The sequence below is a fragment of the Nicotiana sylvestris genome, chromosome 1 (genome assembly GCF_000393655.2).
Source record: "Nicotiana sylvestris chromosome 1, ASM39365v2, whole genome shotgun sequence".
Lineage (NCBI taxonomy): Eukaryota > Viridiplantae > Streptophyta > Magnoliopsida > Solanales > Solanaceae > Nicotiana > Nicotiana sylvestris.
Window position 1 is genome coordinate 127,349,639 of NC_091057.1, and position 16,386 is coordinate 127,366,024.

The window sequence follows — 16,386 nt, forward strand, 5'->3', positions numbered from 1 at the left end:
TTTGAAAATCCAATTTCTTACATTATTTTTTCCCATTGTCGTTATACTTATTTTCACACTTTCCATTCATAATTGTCAAAATATTTAAAACACGAAATAGAATTCAAATCTTTACTACTACTTACTAATAGGGTGTACAAATGAAACCGACAATCCGCACCAATTCGAAAATTCGAGTTAAATTGAAAAAAAAAATTTGACTATGATTTTGTTTGATTTGATTTGATGTTGGGAAAAAGAAACCCGACCATAACTGGTTTGGTTTGATTTTAACTAAAAAAAGTCAAACCGAAACCAAACTAACCCGATATTAGGAGTATGGAAGTATTAAATGCATTTAATACATAAAAATATTTATTGTAGTGTAGTTTATAAATATTTCTTAAACTTTTTCAGAGTTTTATCTTTTAACGTATTATTTCAAGTTTGCACTTATAATTTTTGAATTCTCCAATAAGTTTTATAGTCCATAAATGTTTGTAACTCAAATAAATACTAAACCAAAATCAAATCAATACTAATGCTAATAGAAAACATTCAATTCAATTGTACTATGAATGAAAGTAGTGTTGGATATCTAATTTTTAGTTTTTTCATAGTTTAGATAAAATGCATCTTATTTTTCTTTTAGTATTTAGTCATGTAAATAATACTCCCTCCGGTCCAAAATAAGTGTTTTTAACTGTTTTTACACAGATTAAGAAATTCACCTTTTAACATTAATTAACAATGAAATTAACCATATTAACCTTTACTATCTCTTCAAATAAACACTCCTAATACATATTCCAACACTATTAACTCCAAGGGCAATGTAGGAAAAAAAATAATCAATTCATTCTTGAAATCTGAAAAAATTACTTATTTTGGATCACAAAAAAAGCCAAAAATCACTTATTTTGGACCGGAAGGAATAATACTTATTAATCGTATATTTTAGCAACTTAGTAATTTCAAATTATGTTTGTTTTCGTTATTGGCATATTAATAATATTTATTTTATGCGATTTTATTATCTTATTGTTGAATATTTAGTATAATGCCATTACTCATCTCATATTTATGCATTTTATTTTATTAAAAAAATATTTTATATAGTTCTATCTTACTAGGATTGAAGAAATATTTGAATATGAAAAAAATTCCAAGAAAATCCAAAATTTAAAAATCTGACTTTTATTGGTTTAGTTTAGTCTTTACATTTAATAACGCGACATTTATTCAAAAAAAAAGGAAAAGCAGTAGAAGAGAAAAGCAAAACTAGAAAACCAAGAAAGCGCCTGGGAAAGCACTACACCTTACACAGCAGCATTTCTCTGAATATTCTCAAATTAGTGGTATTCGCCGGGAAACTTCATCTTTTCCGATCACCGGTAATTTTCTTGAAAACCCTTTTACTCTTTTAATGTGGTTATGGGTTCACTTTGATCATCTTTTGACTGCTGCTAAAGCTTTGATCTTTTGGTTTCTGCTCATTTCCACGTGTCTTTACTGTGTGAAAATTATAACTATAAATTAAAAGAAAACAAAGATAAAACCTACTACAGCAGCTTATAAAAGCATGACTTTTTGTTGTGGGTTTTGGTAAAAATGAATTCTTTAGATAGAAGGTGGGATTGCATATACTTTCCTTATTGTAGGTTTATCAAAGAAAAAATCTTGCTTTATTTTGGAATTTCTTTTTCTTGGTATGTTTCGTTTGATGAGTACAGTGGAGCTCAGAAATTCTGTATTGTTCACCCTGCAATTACTCTAAAAGGGAATTCAAGTGTTAAGCCTTAGTTTAAACCCCACCTTGTTTAAGTGTTCAGCAATTTGAAGTATCATTTCTTTGTAGTTTCTGTTCTAGAGTTCAAATTTGATGAGCATTGAGCTTGCTCAAATAGGAGAAATGGTGTTGTGTTTTACCTTCTGTTTCCGATTTTTCTTTGTTGATCCATCTTTCCACTTCATACATGCATGCCTTTGGTTATTACTTCTTTATGTGCTCAGGACCAAGAATGCTACTAGTTTTTTTAAACTACATATGCAAAAACTACTGCTATCTAAAAGAAATTCCTTTTGTGTTTTTTGAATTATTAATATTATTATCATATTGGGGGAGAGGGAAGCGTGAGGAGGAGGAGGGAGGAGGGAAGTGGTGGAGAATAAAATACGGCAATATGAATCTTCACCAACATGGTAAAAGGTGTGTAAACTCAGCAAGGAAGCTATACCCTAATCCCCCTCTAGATGAAATTCCTTCACTTGATGTAAGTAAGCATGTAGCTGGACATTAACAGCACAGTATTCAATTGTATTGATGGAAAATTCCCTAGCTCAATGGTTGACTAGTTTATTACCTCTTCTGTCAAACTGGAAATGAGTTCCGTCGCAATTGTAAATTCAATTTTCTGCCTGTAAAACTCTTTGTTGGATCAATTGTTTTAACTATCGACACATTGCTTAGACAATTCGATTGTTGCAAGCTGTTGTTACCCGAAGATTAGATGCAAAGAGAACTTTCTACTAGATGGCGTAACATAATCTGACTGTTCAAAATGATGTCTTGCTCCTAATTTGAGCTGCAAGCTTGAACTTGCACGTTGTTGAGCTACCTAAGAATTGGCACGTGAGAAATAGGTGGATATGTCCAGTTGGAAGCTACTAGTAGTCCAGCTTATCTGTTAAAAATATATCTTCGGTCCTTTGCTCACAGGAGTTTAAGTGGACTTGGAGCCATTGACTCTAAAGTCTGACTGTGTGAGAGGTTTAGAGTTTTTAACTGTTGACCTGTCATAGCTTTTAAATAGGCTTTTGTGTATATCGTTCCTCCTAGGAAAATTGTTCTCACCTTTATCATGCTTCTTTAGTACCTTTGCAGAATTTGGAGTCCAGAATTTTTTAGCTTTGTCTAGATTGATTCCTTTTCAGGGCAGAGGCTCTGCGTTTGGAATTTTACAACTCAATGATTCATTTGAATCCACCAATTTAATTTGTTGAGAAGTCTGAACTATAACGATACTTGGTATAAGCTAAGTTCAGTGTTAGCAATTTCCTTCTTTCCATTATTTTGGCATGTATTGGGTTAGGATAGTGGGGATAGAGGGCTCTAAAGTAGAATTATGTCATGAGGAATCAGTGGTATAAAACTATAAATTACTTGGTCTCCACACTCTACCAGTTTCGTTGCTTACCTTTTGCAAGACCAAGATGAAACAGTATGCTCTTGGTTCTTTGTTGAGTAAATGTTAGCTGGTCTTTGTAACACCATAACTTGAAGGTGCTTGAAAGGGAAATATCAAACCGAAATTTTCTGCCTCAACCACTTTAAACTTCTGGTCCGTGGTGCTGCTATTTATTCTTGGCGTTCTAAGGGAATAGGAGCAAGGAGTTTCTCTCCCTTTTGATTAATACAATTTACCTTATAAAAAAAAAGGGAATAGGAGCACACCTTATCCCAAAAGGGGTTTCGACGCTGTTAGGACATGGCTCTTATGTTAGTGCTACTGTGAATTCCGTTAGGGGATTCGTTTTTCTGGATAAGTTCCACTAATGTATTTTATGGAGAGGGGTACTACTCCCTTTGTTTTTTTGGGTAGAGAAACGTGCCTGTCTCTTTTGTCAATGTAGATGTGCTTATGATTTTCTGTGGAATGGCGTTTTTATTTTCAGCTATTGGCTGGTGATTCCTTTTTTTGGGGCTTATTGAAAAAAAAGGGCCAGGTTTTGGTATAGTTGGGCTAATCTGAACCAAGTTCAGTAAAAAATATGCTCATGTTATGGTTTTAGTTAATGGTTAACATTTCATATGATTATCTGGATTGGTAATGGAACTTTCTTTCCTCTTCATCCTTTTATCTTTCATTATGATGCAATATGACCCACAGAATTCTGAATACGTATGAGAATATCTTCAATCTCTATGAGTACATAGAATATCTTCAGTCTCTATGAGTACATATTTTAATTTGTTCATCTGTCTTTTCATCTACAGGTTTCTGGTGTCGAACGATGATGCCAGAGTCAACGGATGATTCAGATAAAGCCAACACTAACCGTGAGAGTCAAGTAAAGGAAGACAGCGAGTATGTGAGGCTTGTTATAAGAAATGAAAGAACATCTGAAGTTGAAACTTCACAATCCCAATCACTGTCCAGAAGAGAGTCTATTATATGGTGGATCAAGGCCATTATTGGGTGTATTTTCACTGTGATAATTCTTCTAGTTTTCATAAAGTGGGGAGCGCCCTTTCTTTTTCAGAAGGTACTCCTAATTTTCGTTTTGATCATGCTATTATCTATATACTCCATATGTCCCTATTTGGTCAGTGCTCTTTCATTTTTTGTCCGTCCAAAAGATTGACACATTTCCATCTTTAGAAACTAGCCACTTTAACATTCCACTTGACATTGACATGACTTGTAGGCTCACTGAGTATAAACCAAATTGTTTGGTACAAGGGTATTTTGGTATTTCATGCATATTCAGCTTATGTTTCAAAGGTCTCCGCCTCGCCCTTTTTTCTTAATTTTGTGTCAAGTCAAACAATGCCAAACAAATCGAGATGGTTTGCTTGAGTTGTAGGCATATATGAATCCTCTTATGTTGATTAAAAATGACTGAATGGCATGAGATTCTGGCAGATTGGATCATTTTCTGTTAACAGATGTTACACAGTGCATATAGCATTGCTGGGAATTAATGAATATGTACTATGTTGGGCATCTGCAAATTAACTTTGATTAGTTTTGTGAGCTGCACCAAAAATATTGATAATGAAACTGGAGGTGGAGAAAGATAACACTTCCCCTTTATTTATTAAACTGGAAATTAGCGTGATTCAGCTCAAGATTCTCAGACACGGGACGGACTCCGCCTGTACCTTACAAGTGCATTACTCTTCCAATGGATATTTTGTTTTTCTTCTTCTGTTTCTTAGTGTAGAAGATGCATAAGTAAGGTTTCCTTGTTAATCATTGCATTTTTTAAGTTTACAGATTCTAATTCCAATCCTACAATGGGAAGCCACCACATTTGGCCGTCCAGTGCTTGCTCTCGTAATTGTAGCTTCTTTGGCACTGTTCCCGGTATTCCTAATTCCTTCTGGACCATCAATGTGGCTCGCTGGGATGATCTTTGGATACGGACTTGGATTTGTTATTATAATGGCTGGAACAACAGTTGGGATGACCTTGCCATATTTCGTTGGTTTGCTTTTCCGAGATAGAATTCATGTGAGATACCTTCATGTCTTGTCTAGTTTATTACGTAGTTTATTGGTCTTGTGGACTGGTAATAGTAATTTCCTGTATTGTACTTCACGCTGTTTAGTTGATTGCATCTGCAGCAATGGTTAAAGAGATGGCCTCAGAAGGCAGCCATGATTAGACTGGTGGGAGAAGGGAGTTGGTTTCATCAATTCCGTGTGGTTGCAGTATTTAGGATTTCGCCATTTCCGTACACAATCTTCAATTATGCAGTGGTAGTGACAAAGATGAGGTTCTGGCCTTATTTTTGTGGATCTATAGCAGGAATGATTCCGGAATCCTTCATTTATATCTACAGGTAAATACCCCACACAGCACCCCTCCCTTCTTTTCTATGTTTATTTGCTTATGTTGTCTTCCTGCAATTTGTATTCAGTGGTCGGCTAATGAGGACATTTGCGGATGTGCAATATGGGAACCATCACCTGACTAGAGTTGAGATTGTCTATAATGTTATTTCATTCATTATAGCAGTCATCATTATAGTGGCTTTCACAGTCTATGCCAAGAGGACACTGAGTCAACTTGAAAACGAAGAAGAAAACAATGGTGAAGGCTCTGCCTCTAACCGTGGGAGGTTAGAAATGGAACCTCTCCCAACTGAAAACTCCAAGTATCCTAGTTTTTGCTCAACTTTGTAGTAAGAGGAATGTTAACCCTCAACTGTCTAGGGAACTAGTGTAAATAATTTGAATTGGAGCGGCATGTTTTATATATCCCTCCATATTTGTATCTAGAAATCGAAAGATGCTTATTGAGAAAAAAACAGTGTTATGTAACTAGAGCTAATGCCTGACTAATTGATCCTGGAAAATGAAGACAACATTTGATTGTGGAGCATGGACATCTCTCCCTCTCTCTCAGTGCAAAGACAGCCACGTTTACTCTTAAAAGAATAATTAATTGTTCCATTTTTATTATGTTCATCAGAAATGCTAATAACTGTATAATTAAGGAGTTGTGTGATGATTGTTTAGATAAGAAAGTTCAACAGTTGATGAGATGCCTTCAATTGCAGGTCTCTTAGAAACACAGATGTTTTCTAGTGTTTCCATGGCCATCTTATTTTGGGTTGATGAACCAGCTCTACCACCTGATCCCCATAACTTGATACACTCCTCTATATGCTGATTTAATATCTCTTGCTTAAATCTGCTTCCCATCTGCGTCCATGTCAAATTTGAATAAATCACACACAATTCTTACTGAATAGTCAACAATAAGAAGGTAGAGAGGCTATTTCCGGAAGACCCTTGTCATCATTGTGAATTATATATATATATATATATATATATATATATATATATATATAGGGTTTTGCTAACCTATTACATAGTTGTAGTAGGTTAGCATTGTATACATATTTGGCTTCTTAAAAATGCCCTTAGATTTTAATCTCATCACATTAAAATCTAAGGGCATTTTTGAGAAGTCAAATATGTATACAATGCTAACCTATTACAACTATGTAGTAGGTTTATATATATATATATATATAAATCCTTAAAGACATGGTGTAGAAGAACTCTATACCTGTGTGACAAGAGCATATAAGGGCAAAGTACTGTAACTGCAAAGAACTTGGACAATCACCCTGACACAACAAAATGTAAATCAATACTAGTGTTTCTTGAAATTAAAAAAAAATTACTATGGGATGTGAGGGGTTTACCCAATAACAAGTCTTGGAATGATTAAACCCAATTCTCCCATGATGCATGATTTGAATCCATCAGTAGACTGAAGAATTGTCAATTAACTTGGTGTTGATGTTAGAAGCTCTCAGCTAAGGTAAATAAAAGTAAGAAAAGTGAAGTTACCCAAATCCAGACGATGAAAGCAATCTCAAAGGAGTTTTGGACCAAAATGAAGTGAATGAGGTTAAGGACAAGAGTTGGACTGTGAAACCAAAACAATTCATCAGAAGGTCTAACTGGTCTGGTTTCATCTATTACTGACGACCTCTCTGCTATCTCTTGAGCCAATTCTGTTATTATGAGTTCCAATTTTGTTCTCACTAGTAGTAATAGCTGCATATATTTTTACACACGTCATAATATATATATATATATATATATATATATATATATATATATATATATATATATATATAAATAAAGCAACTTGACTATGATGATCAATCCCAACTTGCTCGAGATTGAAACATAATTATATGACATGTGTGAATCTTTTGGAGTCTCTCAATAATCTTGTTTATCATAATTATCTTATCGTTAAATAAATAACTTGAAGTGAACTTTAATTAGCCCTCAGCTTTTCACATTTTTAACAAAAGTCAGATATCAATGGACTTATAATTCGTTGGCATATTTCATTAAATTCTAAGTTTGAAATTGAATATGACTCAATTTTTACCCAAAATGGCTTCTTTTATTCTTTTTTTTTCTTTTGTTTTTGAGTTCTTGGCATTGAGAAGGGGGGTGGGGGAAAAAAGATTAGTCACTTACAACTAGAGGTAAAAATGATAGCCAAAAATAGGTGTTCCATCCTGCAATATTGAACCATACATTAATAGGAGCGTTTCATTGTTCAAAGTGAAATATATAATTCCATATTACTCCCTCTGTTCAATTTTACTTGTCCGCTATTCTAAAAGTAGACTTTGTTTTTTACTTGTCTACCTTCGCATATCAAGAGAAAAATAATTTATTTTCATATTTTGCCCTTAGCATTATTTACTTGTTCTAAATCATTTTTCAAATCCATTAAGACTATAAACCAATTAATATGAGTATCATAGTAAAGTATGCACTTTATTTATTATTTCTTAAGGAGTGTGCAAAGTCAATACTTGACAAATAGAAGTGAACGGAATGAGTATTAAGATTCATTAACTGGGATAGAAAAATACCTGCAATGTTCATCAACAAAAGGAGAACGACAAAAAGCCACAAGTACCAACTGTTCAAGATCATTTTCCAAAATTTAGCTTGATTATATATAATTGAATCTAAATTATAAAGTTATTATTCTAGCTATAATTAATATATGAATGCTAATTACCTGATTCTGACAATCTTTTTGAAATCATGCTCTAGTGTCCGCATCATATATTTGTGAAACTCATATTTAGGAAGGGCTGGACAATGTTCCTATATACATAAAAAATGCTCTATAATTACAAAAACTGCATTTCCAACAAAAACATAGAATTGAAACAAAGGAATGATTAATGAAAGATAATGTAAAGAATTACTACTGCTTACTGTGATAAATGCAGATCGCAAGACAATATACTCTGACTTGGTTACTGAAACATAAAATTGTTTGAAAAATGCCACCTATTATATACACATGAAGAATGTTAACTCTCCTACCAAGGAAAAAGGAAAAGAAAAATCTTATTTCTTAATTTTCCACATTCTTGAGGAATATATTTTATGTGTTTGGTATGAGGAAAAAAAATCCGGAAAAAAGTCATTTCAAGGAATTTAAAAAAAAAAATGAAAACATGGAATTCTCACTTCGTGTGGAATCATTTTCCTTCCCATCTATTTCAATGCATAACATCATATTACAATTAAACATTATCATTTATTTTCTTTATCGAAACATTATCTCATTTGCTAATATTAATATTATTATTTAATAAATATATTTTAGAAAGTAAATCTTAATTTTTTCAAAAAATAGTTTCTGACATTATTGTCATTCTTAGTAACTTTGTAAAAAAAAAAAAAAATATTCTTCGCTCTCCAACCAAATATCGATCATTTTTCCAAAACTACTTTATGAAAAATGTTTTAAGTCATGCCAAATATGCCAGGTCAATTAACTTACCGTCCAACTCACGACAATATACTTCCTCCAACGTCTACCAGATCTATCCATAAATGATTTAAGATGGAGAATATGCACTACACATAGAGAAGATATCAGGGTAATCTATATCTATATTATATTAAAAGGAGAGTAGTGAAGCATGTGATTAAATCAAGTGGTAAGCTAAAATGAAGCCACTTGGCAAGTTTAAGACAACATAAAAAATTTGAATTACAAATAGAAACATAATTAATGCAAGTAGTTTAATGAATCTTATACATAATCTAAATATATATTTTATATATATATATATATATATATATATATATATATATATATATATATATATATATATATGTATGTATCAATTTCTATATATAATTATATATTGATCCACTCATAAATTTTCTTCTATATTAGCTAGAAATATGGAGGTTAAAAATTAATTTAAAAACTATAATAGACAACAATATAAATATAGAAATATTTGAATTGAGATAACCTATGATTATTTATATTTTGAAGTAAATTAAAATATAAAATAAAACTAAATTTTATTTACGATATTAAAAATTTATTGAGTTTAAAAATTAAATAAATTCAAGAAGAAATAAGATCTTACATAAAGTGCACAAATTATTTATAAGGTAAGAAAAAATTAAATAATCAGTAAAAAATAATTTAATAACAAGAATAATAAAGTCATATTACTATTGATAAATCGGGCAAATGAATATTTTATACGTAAATGTTACAACGACATTTCGATATAATGTGTTCAAATAATTACGAAAATATTTCTGTATGATTAATATCTGAATTGAGTGCAGTTAATTTAAGCTTAAAATCATAGCATGATTTTTTTGAAAATGCGGTTTAATTTAGAAAACAAAATGATAAAAACTTATTTGAATTTGAGATGAGAACATTATATAATTTTTATCTATATTATATTAGAATTAGTATGGTAAAAATAAATACTAAATTCAAACAAGCTAATAAAAATTCACATGACAATGTAATAATATTAGGTATTGAATAATATAATATCAAAAATAAAGAATAAATAGAGAAAAAAATAAAATTTCAAATTTTTTATCATGGTGAAAAAGGGTAAAACTTATTTAAATTTGATATGAGAAAGTTTTTTATATTGTGATAAGAGAAGCCATAATATGGATAAGACCACGTAACTCAAGTCTAATATATAAAATCAAAAAATAAAAATATTGAATAATAAAAATAAATTAGAGATAATGTGAGGATATTTATTAATCTTAAGTTTAGAAAATAAAATAAAGTAAATATACTATACTTAAAAATATTATTAAAATTTAAATAATTTAAAAAATCCAGGCAATATTATCAAAAATAAATAAATATTTATTTTATGATTACCAAATATTATATATTTATCTATATTATATTAAAGAATAATCTATCTATATCCATATTATATTAAAAGGAGAGTAGTGAAGCATGCGGTTAAACCAAGTGGTAAGCTAAAATGAAGTCACTTGGCAAGTTTAAGACAACATTAAAAATTTGAATTACAAATAAAAACATAATTAATGCAAGTAGTTTAATGAATCTCATACATAATCTAAATAGATATTAAACGAATCTAATATATATATATATATATATATATATCTATATATTGATCCAACATAAATGTTCTTCTATATTAGCTAGAAATATGGAGGTTAAAAATTAATTAAAAAACTATAATAGACCAAAATATAAAATATAGAAATATTTGAATTGAGATAACCTATGATTATTTATATTTTGAAGTAAATTAAAATATAAAATAAAACCAAATTTTACTTACGATATTAAAAATTTATTGAGTTTAAAAATTAAATAAATTCAAGCAGAAAATAAGATATTACATAAAGTACACAAATTATTTATAAGGTAAGAAAAAAATTAAATAATCAGTAAAAATAATTTAATAACAAGAATAATAAAGTCATATTACTATTGATAAATCGGGCAAATGAATATTTTATACGTAAATGTTACAATGGCATTTCGATATAATGTGTTCAAATAATTAAGAAAATATTTCTGTATGATTAATATCTGAATTGAGTGCAGTTAATTTAAGCTTAAAATCATAGCATAATTTTTTTGAAAATGCTGTTTAATTTAGAAAATAGAATGATAAAAAATTATTTGAATTTGAGATGAGAACGTTATATAATTTTTATTTATGTTATATTAGAATTAGTGTGGTAGAAATAAATACTAAATTCAAACAAGCTAATAAAAATTCACATGACAATGTAATAATATTAGGTATTGAATAATATAATATCAAAAATAAAGAATAAATAAGAGAAAAAATAAAATTTCAAATTTTTTATCATGGTGAAAAAGGGTAAAACTTATTTAAATTTGATATGGGAAAGTTTTTTATATTATGATAAAAGAAGCCATAATATGGATAAGACCACGTAACTCAAGTCTAATATGTAAAATCAAAAACTAAAAATATTGAATAATAAAAATAAATTAGATATAATGTGAGGATATTTATTAATCTTAAGTTTAGAAAATAAAATAAAGTAAATATACTATACTTAAAAATATTATTAAAATTTAAATAATTTAAAAATTCCAGGCGATATTTCAAAAAGAAATAAATATTTATTTTATGATTGCCAAATATTATATATTTATCTATATTATATTAAAGAATAATCTATCTATATTATATTCAAAGGAGGGTAGTGAAGCATGAGGTTAAGTCAAGTGGCAAACTAAAATGACACCACTTGGCAATTTTTAGGACATTAATAATTAAAAATTATAAATAAAAATATAATTAATGAAAGCTGTTTAATGAATCTTATACATAATCTAAATAGATCTTAGACAAGTCTAATATATATATTTATATTTATATGTATATTTGTATCTATATATTGATCCACTCATAGATTTTTCTTCTATATTAGCTAGAAATATGGAGGTAAAAAAGTTAATTAAAAATATAATAGAAAAAAAATATAGAGATACGTAAATTGAGATAACCTATGACTATTTATATTTTTGAGTAAGTTAAAATATAAAATAAAATTAAAATTTACTTAAGATATTAAAGATTTATTGACTTTAAAATTTAATAAATTCAAGCAGCAAAATAAGATCTTATATAAAGTATACAAATTATTTATAAGGTAAAAAATTGAAGAATCATTAAAAAAATATTTTAATAACAAGAATAATAAAGTGATATTAATATTGATAAATCAGTACGTAAATATTACTATAACATTTAGATATAATGTTCACATAATTAAGAAAATATTTTGTATGATTAATATTTGAATTGAGTGCAGTTACTTTAAGTTTGAAAGTATAACATAATTTTTTGAAAATGCGGTCCAATTTAGAAAATAGAATGATAAAAAATATTTGAATTTGAGATGAGAAAGTTATTTAATTTTAATCTATATTATATTAGAATGAGTGTGATAGAAATATATATTAAATTCGAACAAGCTAATAAAAAATTACATGACAATGTAATAATATTAGGAATTGAATAATACAATATCAACAAAAGACTAAATAGAGAAAAAATAAAAATTCAGTTTTTTTTATCATAGAGAAAAAGGGTAAAACTAATTTAAATTTGAGATAAGAAAGTCTTTTATATTGTGATAAAAAAAGTCATACTATGGGTAAGTCCACACAACTCAAGTCTAATATACAAAATCAAAAACTAAAAATATTAAATAATAAAAATAATTAGAGATAATGTGAGGATATTTATAAACCATAAGTTTAGAAAATAAAATAAAGTAAATATACAGTACTTAAAAATATTATTTAAATTTAAATAATTTAAAATTTTCAAGCAATATTTTTAAATCAAAATAAATATTTATTTTATGATTAAAAAATTATATAGTTATTTATATTATATTAAAGAATAGTAGTTGATAATGATATTAAATAAAGTTACAAGCTAATGAAAAACGACATAAAACGTAATAAGACTATATATCAGATTAAAAAAATAGCAAAATTACGTTAAATTATTAAAAATTTACTATTCAAAATGAAAGGGAAAGATTATTTGAGATTAGAAAGTTCTTAAAATTATGATGAGAATGCTCAAACTATAGATAATACCACAAAATGAAGTCTTATTTATGAAAATAAAATAAAATAATAAAAAATAAAATTTAAAAATAAAAAATAAATTTCTATATAGGTAATTTTACTAATAAAAATTAAAAATTAAATTTGTATTTTAAAACTAAAAAAGAAAGAAAATTTACATAAAGAAATAATATGACAATGAAAATATCGCTACAACATTCAGAAATAATATGTTCAAAATAATTAAGAAAAATTTAGAAAAAGGAATATAAATAAATACCAAATAACAACCAGCACAAAGTTTACCATGGTCTGGCCTTGGTTCCCTTTGAATTGAATGCTCCCAATGTCCCCATTCACTTCGTATCTATTTACACAAAGAAGGAGGTGTTAAGTGGTAAATTTTACACTACGTGGTTGCGTACTAATTATTGAAATATATTGTTACAAATTACAAGTAAATAAAAGGTCAACACTAACGTAAGGTCGTGATATTAATGAGACAATATAAGCTAATTTATAAGGTTTTGAATAATATTATCAATTTATCATGCGGCATAATATATCCTTTTTCTGCTGTCAATTTGATGTTTTCTCAAAATATTCCCTTCCAGAAATTTTATGAGAAGAAATTTCAAAAAGATTTAAAGGACACCTACCTTAGCAACTTTAAGAACCATGGTCGTGACACAAAAGACCACATGTGTGAGCGCCAACACAAATACGAAAATGTGCAGATCATGCAATGCCTCCAACGATAAAAATGGAACTTGTCCCTACACCAAAAGATCAATAACATTATTAAATAATTAATTAGTGTTAGAATATGTGCGATATGCTGATAATTTAATATTAATCTTGTAAAATTTTGATCGATGATATAATATTATTTAAGAATTATTATTTTATTATTTAATATAGTGTGCAGAAATACAATAAAAATTTAATATAGAATCAAAGGATACACATCATATAGTAATAAAATAAATTATTTGTTCCTTATTTATTCTTTATTAAAATAGCAAGTACTAAGTATTATACATTTACTAATGTGACTTTTTATTAACTTGTCAATTGGCATAATATTTTGATACTACTTCTCTTCTAATATAACATATATATATATATTTTCTTGCTTTGAAAATAATTTATTTTTTAAAAATGTATGTTATACTGTTCATAAGTCTTCAACGGTCTAAAATTATTAATAATTTTTTTGAGTATTATTTATTTATTTATATTTTATTTAATTTTTAATTAATTTAAAATATAAATACCATCAAATTATTTTTATCCCCTTCATTTCGAACAAACTTTTCTACTGTGTAATATCTGATTAATTTTTTCATTTGTAATTTATCTATTTATACTTTTGATAAATTCAAAATTATAATTTAGTAAAAAATATTACGTTACTTAAGAAATATATTTAGTATATACATTTGTATGCTATCACTTGAATTATTTTTAGTATTCTTCCTTTATAATTATTTGTTTATTATGATTTTAGCCATGTGTATATATACGACTTTTCTGATAATAATTTTAATTATAAGTGTTATATTTTTATATTTTTCACAAATTTAATTTTTTTTTATTTTTTGTTCCTTCCCTATTTAATTAAATTATCAATTATTTAATATTATTAAATTATCATATAATTTTATAATAAATTTCCAGTTTAATACAATACAATGAATATAATTTTGTATTACTCTTGAAATTTAACTTGACTTTATCCTGTATGACTTTCTCATAATTATTTTGGTATTTAAATTTATCAATACTATTTTCGAGTATTATTTTTTTGTTTAATTAAAAATAAATTTAAGTTTGGATAAAATCACATTATGTTTATTCTCCTCTTAATATATTAGTTTTTGTCCTAAATTTTTTTGATTGTTTTCATTTAGTTTCTATATATAATACAATTATTACAACTTTTCTAAATGGATGGTGTTGAATTACTTGTTAACTAAACTATCTAATTTGTCCTAAAAGTTGACACTTATTGAATTTTTTGTTGTGACACTTGGCATCATCATATTGATTTGCTTCTCCTAATCTATATAGATAGAGATATTAGTCATGTCAAAAGTGTGATCTAATTTATTTGAGCACGTTAGATCATGTTTTAATAAAATTATAATTATCATCTTATATCTATTATCCTCTTTATACATTAATTTTTCTTTTACAATATTTTGATTTTTTTCGTTATGTATATCTATGACAAGGTGGATTGCTCTGATGGTAAACACCCTTCACTTCCAACCAAGAGGTTGTGAGTTCGAGTCACCTCAAGAACAAGTTGGGGAGTTCTTGGAGGGAAGGATGCCGAGAGCCTCTCTACCCCAGGGTAGAGGTAAGGTTTGCGTACACACTACCCTCCCCAGACCCCACTAGTGAGATTATACTGGGTTGTTGTTGTTGTCGTCATTCTATTTATCAATAATATGAATATTATTGTATTATTTTTCTAAATGGATGGTGTTGAATTGTTTCAAAGGTTAAACAAAGAAGTTCTTTTAATATAGTCATAAATCTTAGAATTTTATTCCACTGCTCAGAATTATTTTATTACTTGAAATTATCAATATATTTTTGAGTATTATTTTGATAGTTTATTCTATTTCTTAAGTTAATTAACAGTATAATTAGCCTCACACTATCTCTATTTTCATCTCTTTATATATTATTGTACATTTTATAATATTTTAATTTGCTTTTTTCGGATCGTATTGTACTATAACTCAAAGAATGATATATTTTATTCTAAATTTTAAGGACTACTATCCATTCAATTTGAATTTTTAGTTTCCTATTTTTATTTATTTTTTTTTAATTTTATTTTAAAACAATTTTAAAACTTCAACTTGAAAGTACTCCATAATTTGAATGGGTAGTGTACCAACCCGATCGGTCGTTTTGAGCTCTAGCGCGTCGTTCAACAGTTTGAGGCTATGAGTAGTTTCACTTCAGGTATTATGACTTGTACGCATGGTCGAAAATGAATTCCGGAAAGTTCGGAGTTGATTTGGAAAGAGAATTCTCATTTCAGAAGCTTTAAGTTGGAAGAATTGATTAAGATTGGATTTTTGAGTAAACGATCTGGGAATCGGGATTTGAAGGTTCCAACAGGTTCATATGATGATTTCAGACTTGGGCGTATGTCCGGATCGGGTTTTGGAAGACCCGGGAGCGTTTCAGCACCTATTGTGGAAGTTAGCATTTT

At 27.9% G+C, this 16,386-nt stretch overlaps 2 protein-coding genes across 4 annotated transcripts in view; one reads left to right on the plus strand and one right to left on the minus strand.

Moving 5' to 3' along the window:
- The first annotated feature begins 1,233 nt into the window (after positions 1-1,233).
- On the plus strand, positions 1,234-6,089 carry LOC104225264 (uncharacterized). Of its 2 annotated transcripts, none has more exons than XM_009777028.2 (5): positions 1,234-1,373; positions 3,977-4,245; positions 4,980-5,216; positions 5,330-5,547; positions 5,626-6,089. In XM_009777028.2, exons 2-5 carry the CDS (start codon positions 3,994-3,996, stop codon positions 5,888-5,890), a joined length of 972 nt encoding a protein of 323 aa, XP_009775330.1. In that variant the 5' UTR covers positions 1,234-1,373; positions 3,977-3,993; the 3' UTR covers positions 5,891-6,089. The 2 variants fall into 2 exon arrangements, with proteins under 2 accessions (XP_009775330.1, XP_009775329.1); XM_009777027.2 differs by lacking the exon at positions 1,234-1,373 and adding an exon at positions 2,089-2,188.
- A 40-nt stretch (positions 6,090-6,129) lies between these two features.
- Positions 6,130-16,386, minus strand: part of LOC104245604 (MLO-like protein 13) — a 15,493-nt gene continuing 5,236 nt past the window's right edge. Inside the window, exons 4-14 of one of the 2 annotated variants that reach the window (XM_070167722.1) lie at positions 13,811-13,927; positions 13,458-13,518; positions 9,051-9,127; positions 8,477-8,551; positions 8,274-8,362; positions 8,122-8,171; positions 7,718-7,758; positions 7,070-7,279; positions 6,922-6,989; positions 6,783-6,843; positions 6,130-6,412 (exon numbers count right to left, since the gene is read on the minus strand). In XM_070167722.1, the coding sequence (XP_070023823.1) occupies positions 6,200-6,412; positions 6,783-6,843; positions 6,922-6,989; positions 7,070-7,279; positions 7,718-7,758; positions 8,122-8,171; positions 8,274-8,362; positions 8,477-8,551; positions 9,051-9,127; positions 13,458-13,518; positions 13,811-13,927 (1,062 nt within the window). In that variant the 3' untranslated portion in view covers positions 6,130-6,199. The remainder of the gene's footprint in view (positions 6,413-6,782; positions 6,844-6,921; positions 6,990-7,069; positions 7,280-7,717; positions 7,759-8,121; positions 8,172-8,273; positions 8,363-8,476; positions 8,552-9,050; positions 9,128-13,457; positions 13,519-13,810; positions 13,928-16,386) is intronic. The other variant, XM_070167726.1, reaches the window with a different exon arrangement.

Coding starts and splice junctions, on each gene's coding strand:
- LOC104225264 (XM_009777027.2), top strand. Junction 5,217..5,329: donor TTTTCCGAGATAGAATTCAT/GTGAGATACCTT, acceptor TTGCATCTGCAG/CAATGGTTAAAGAGATGGCC. Junction 5,548..5,625: donor TCCTTCATTTATATCTACAG/GTAAATACCCCA, acceptor ATTTGTATTCAG/TGGTCGGCTAATGAGGACAT.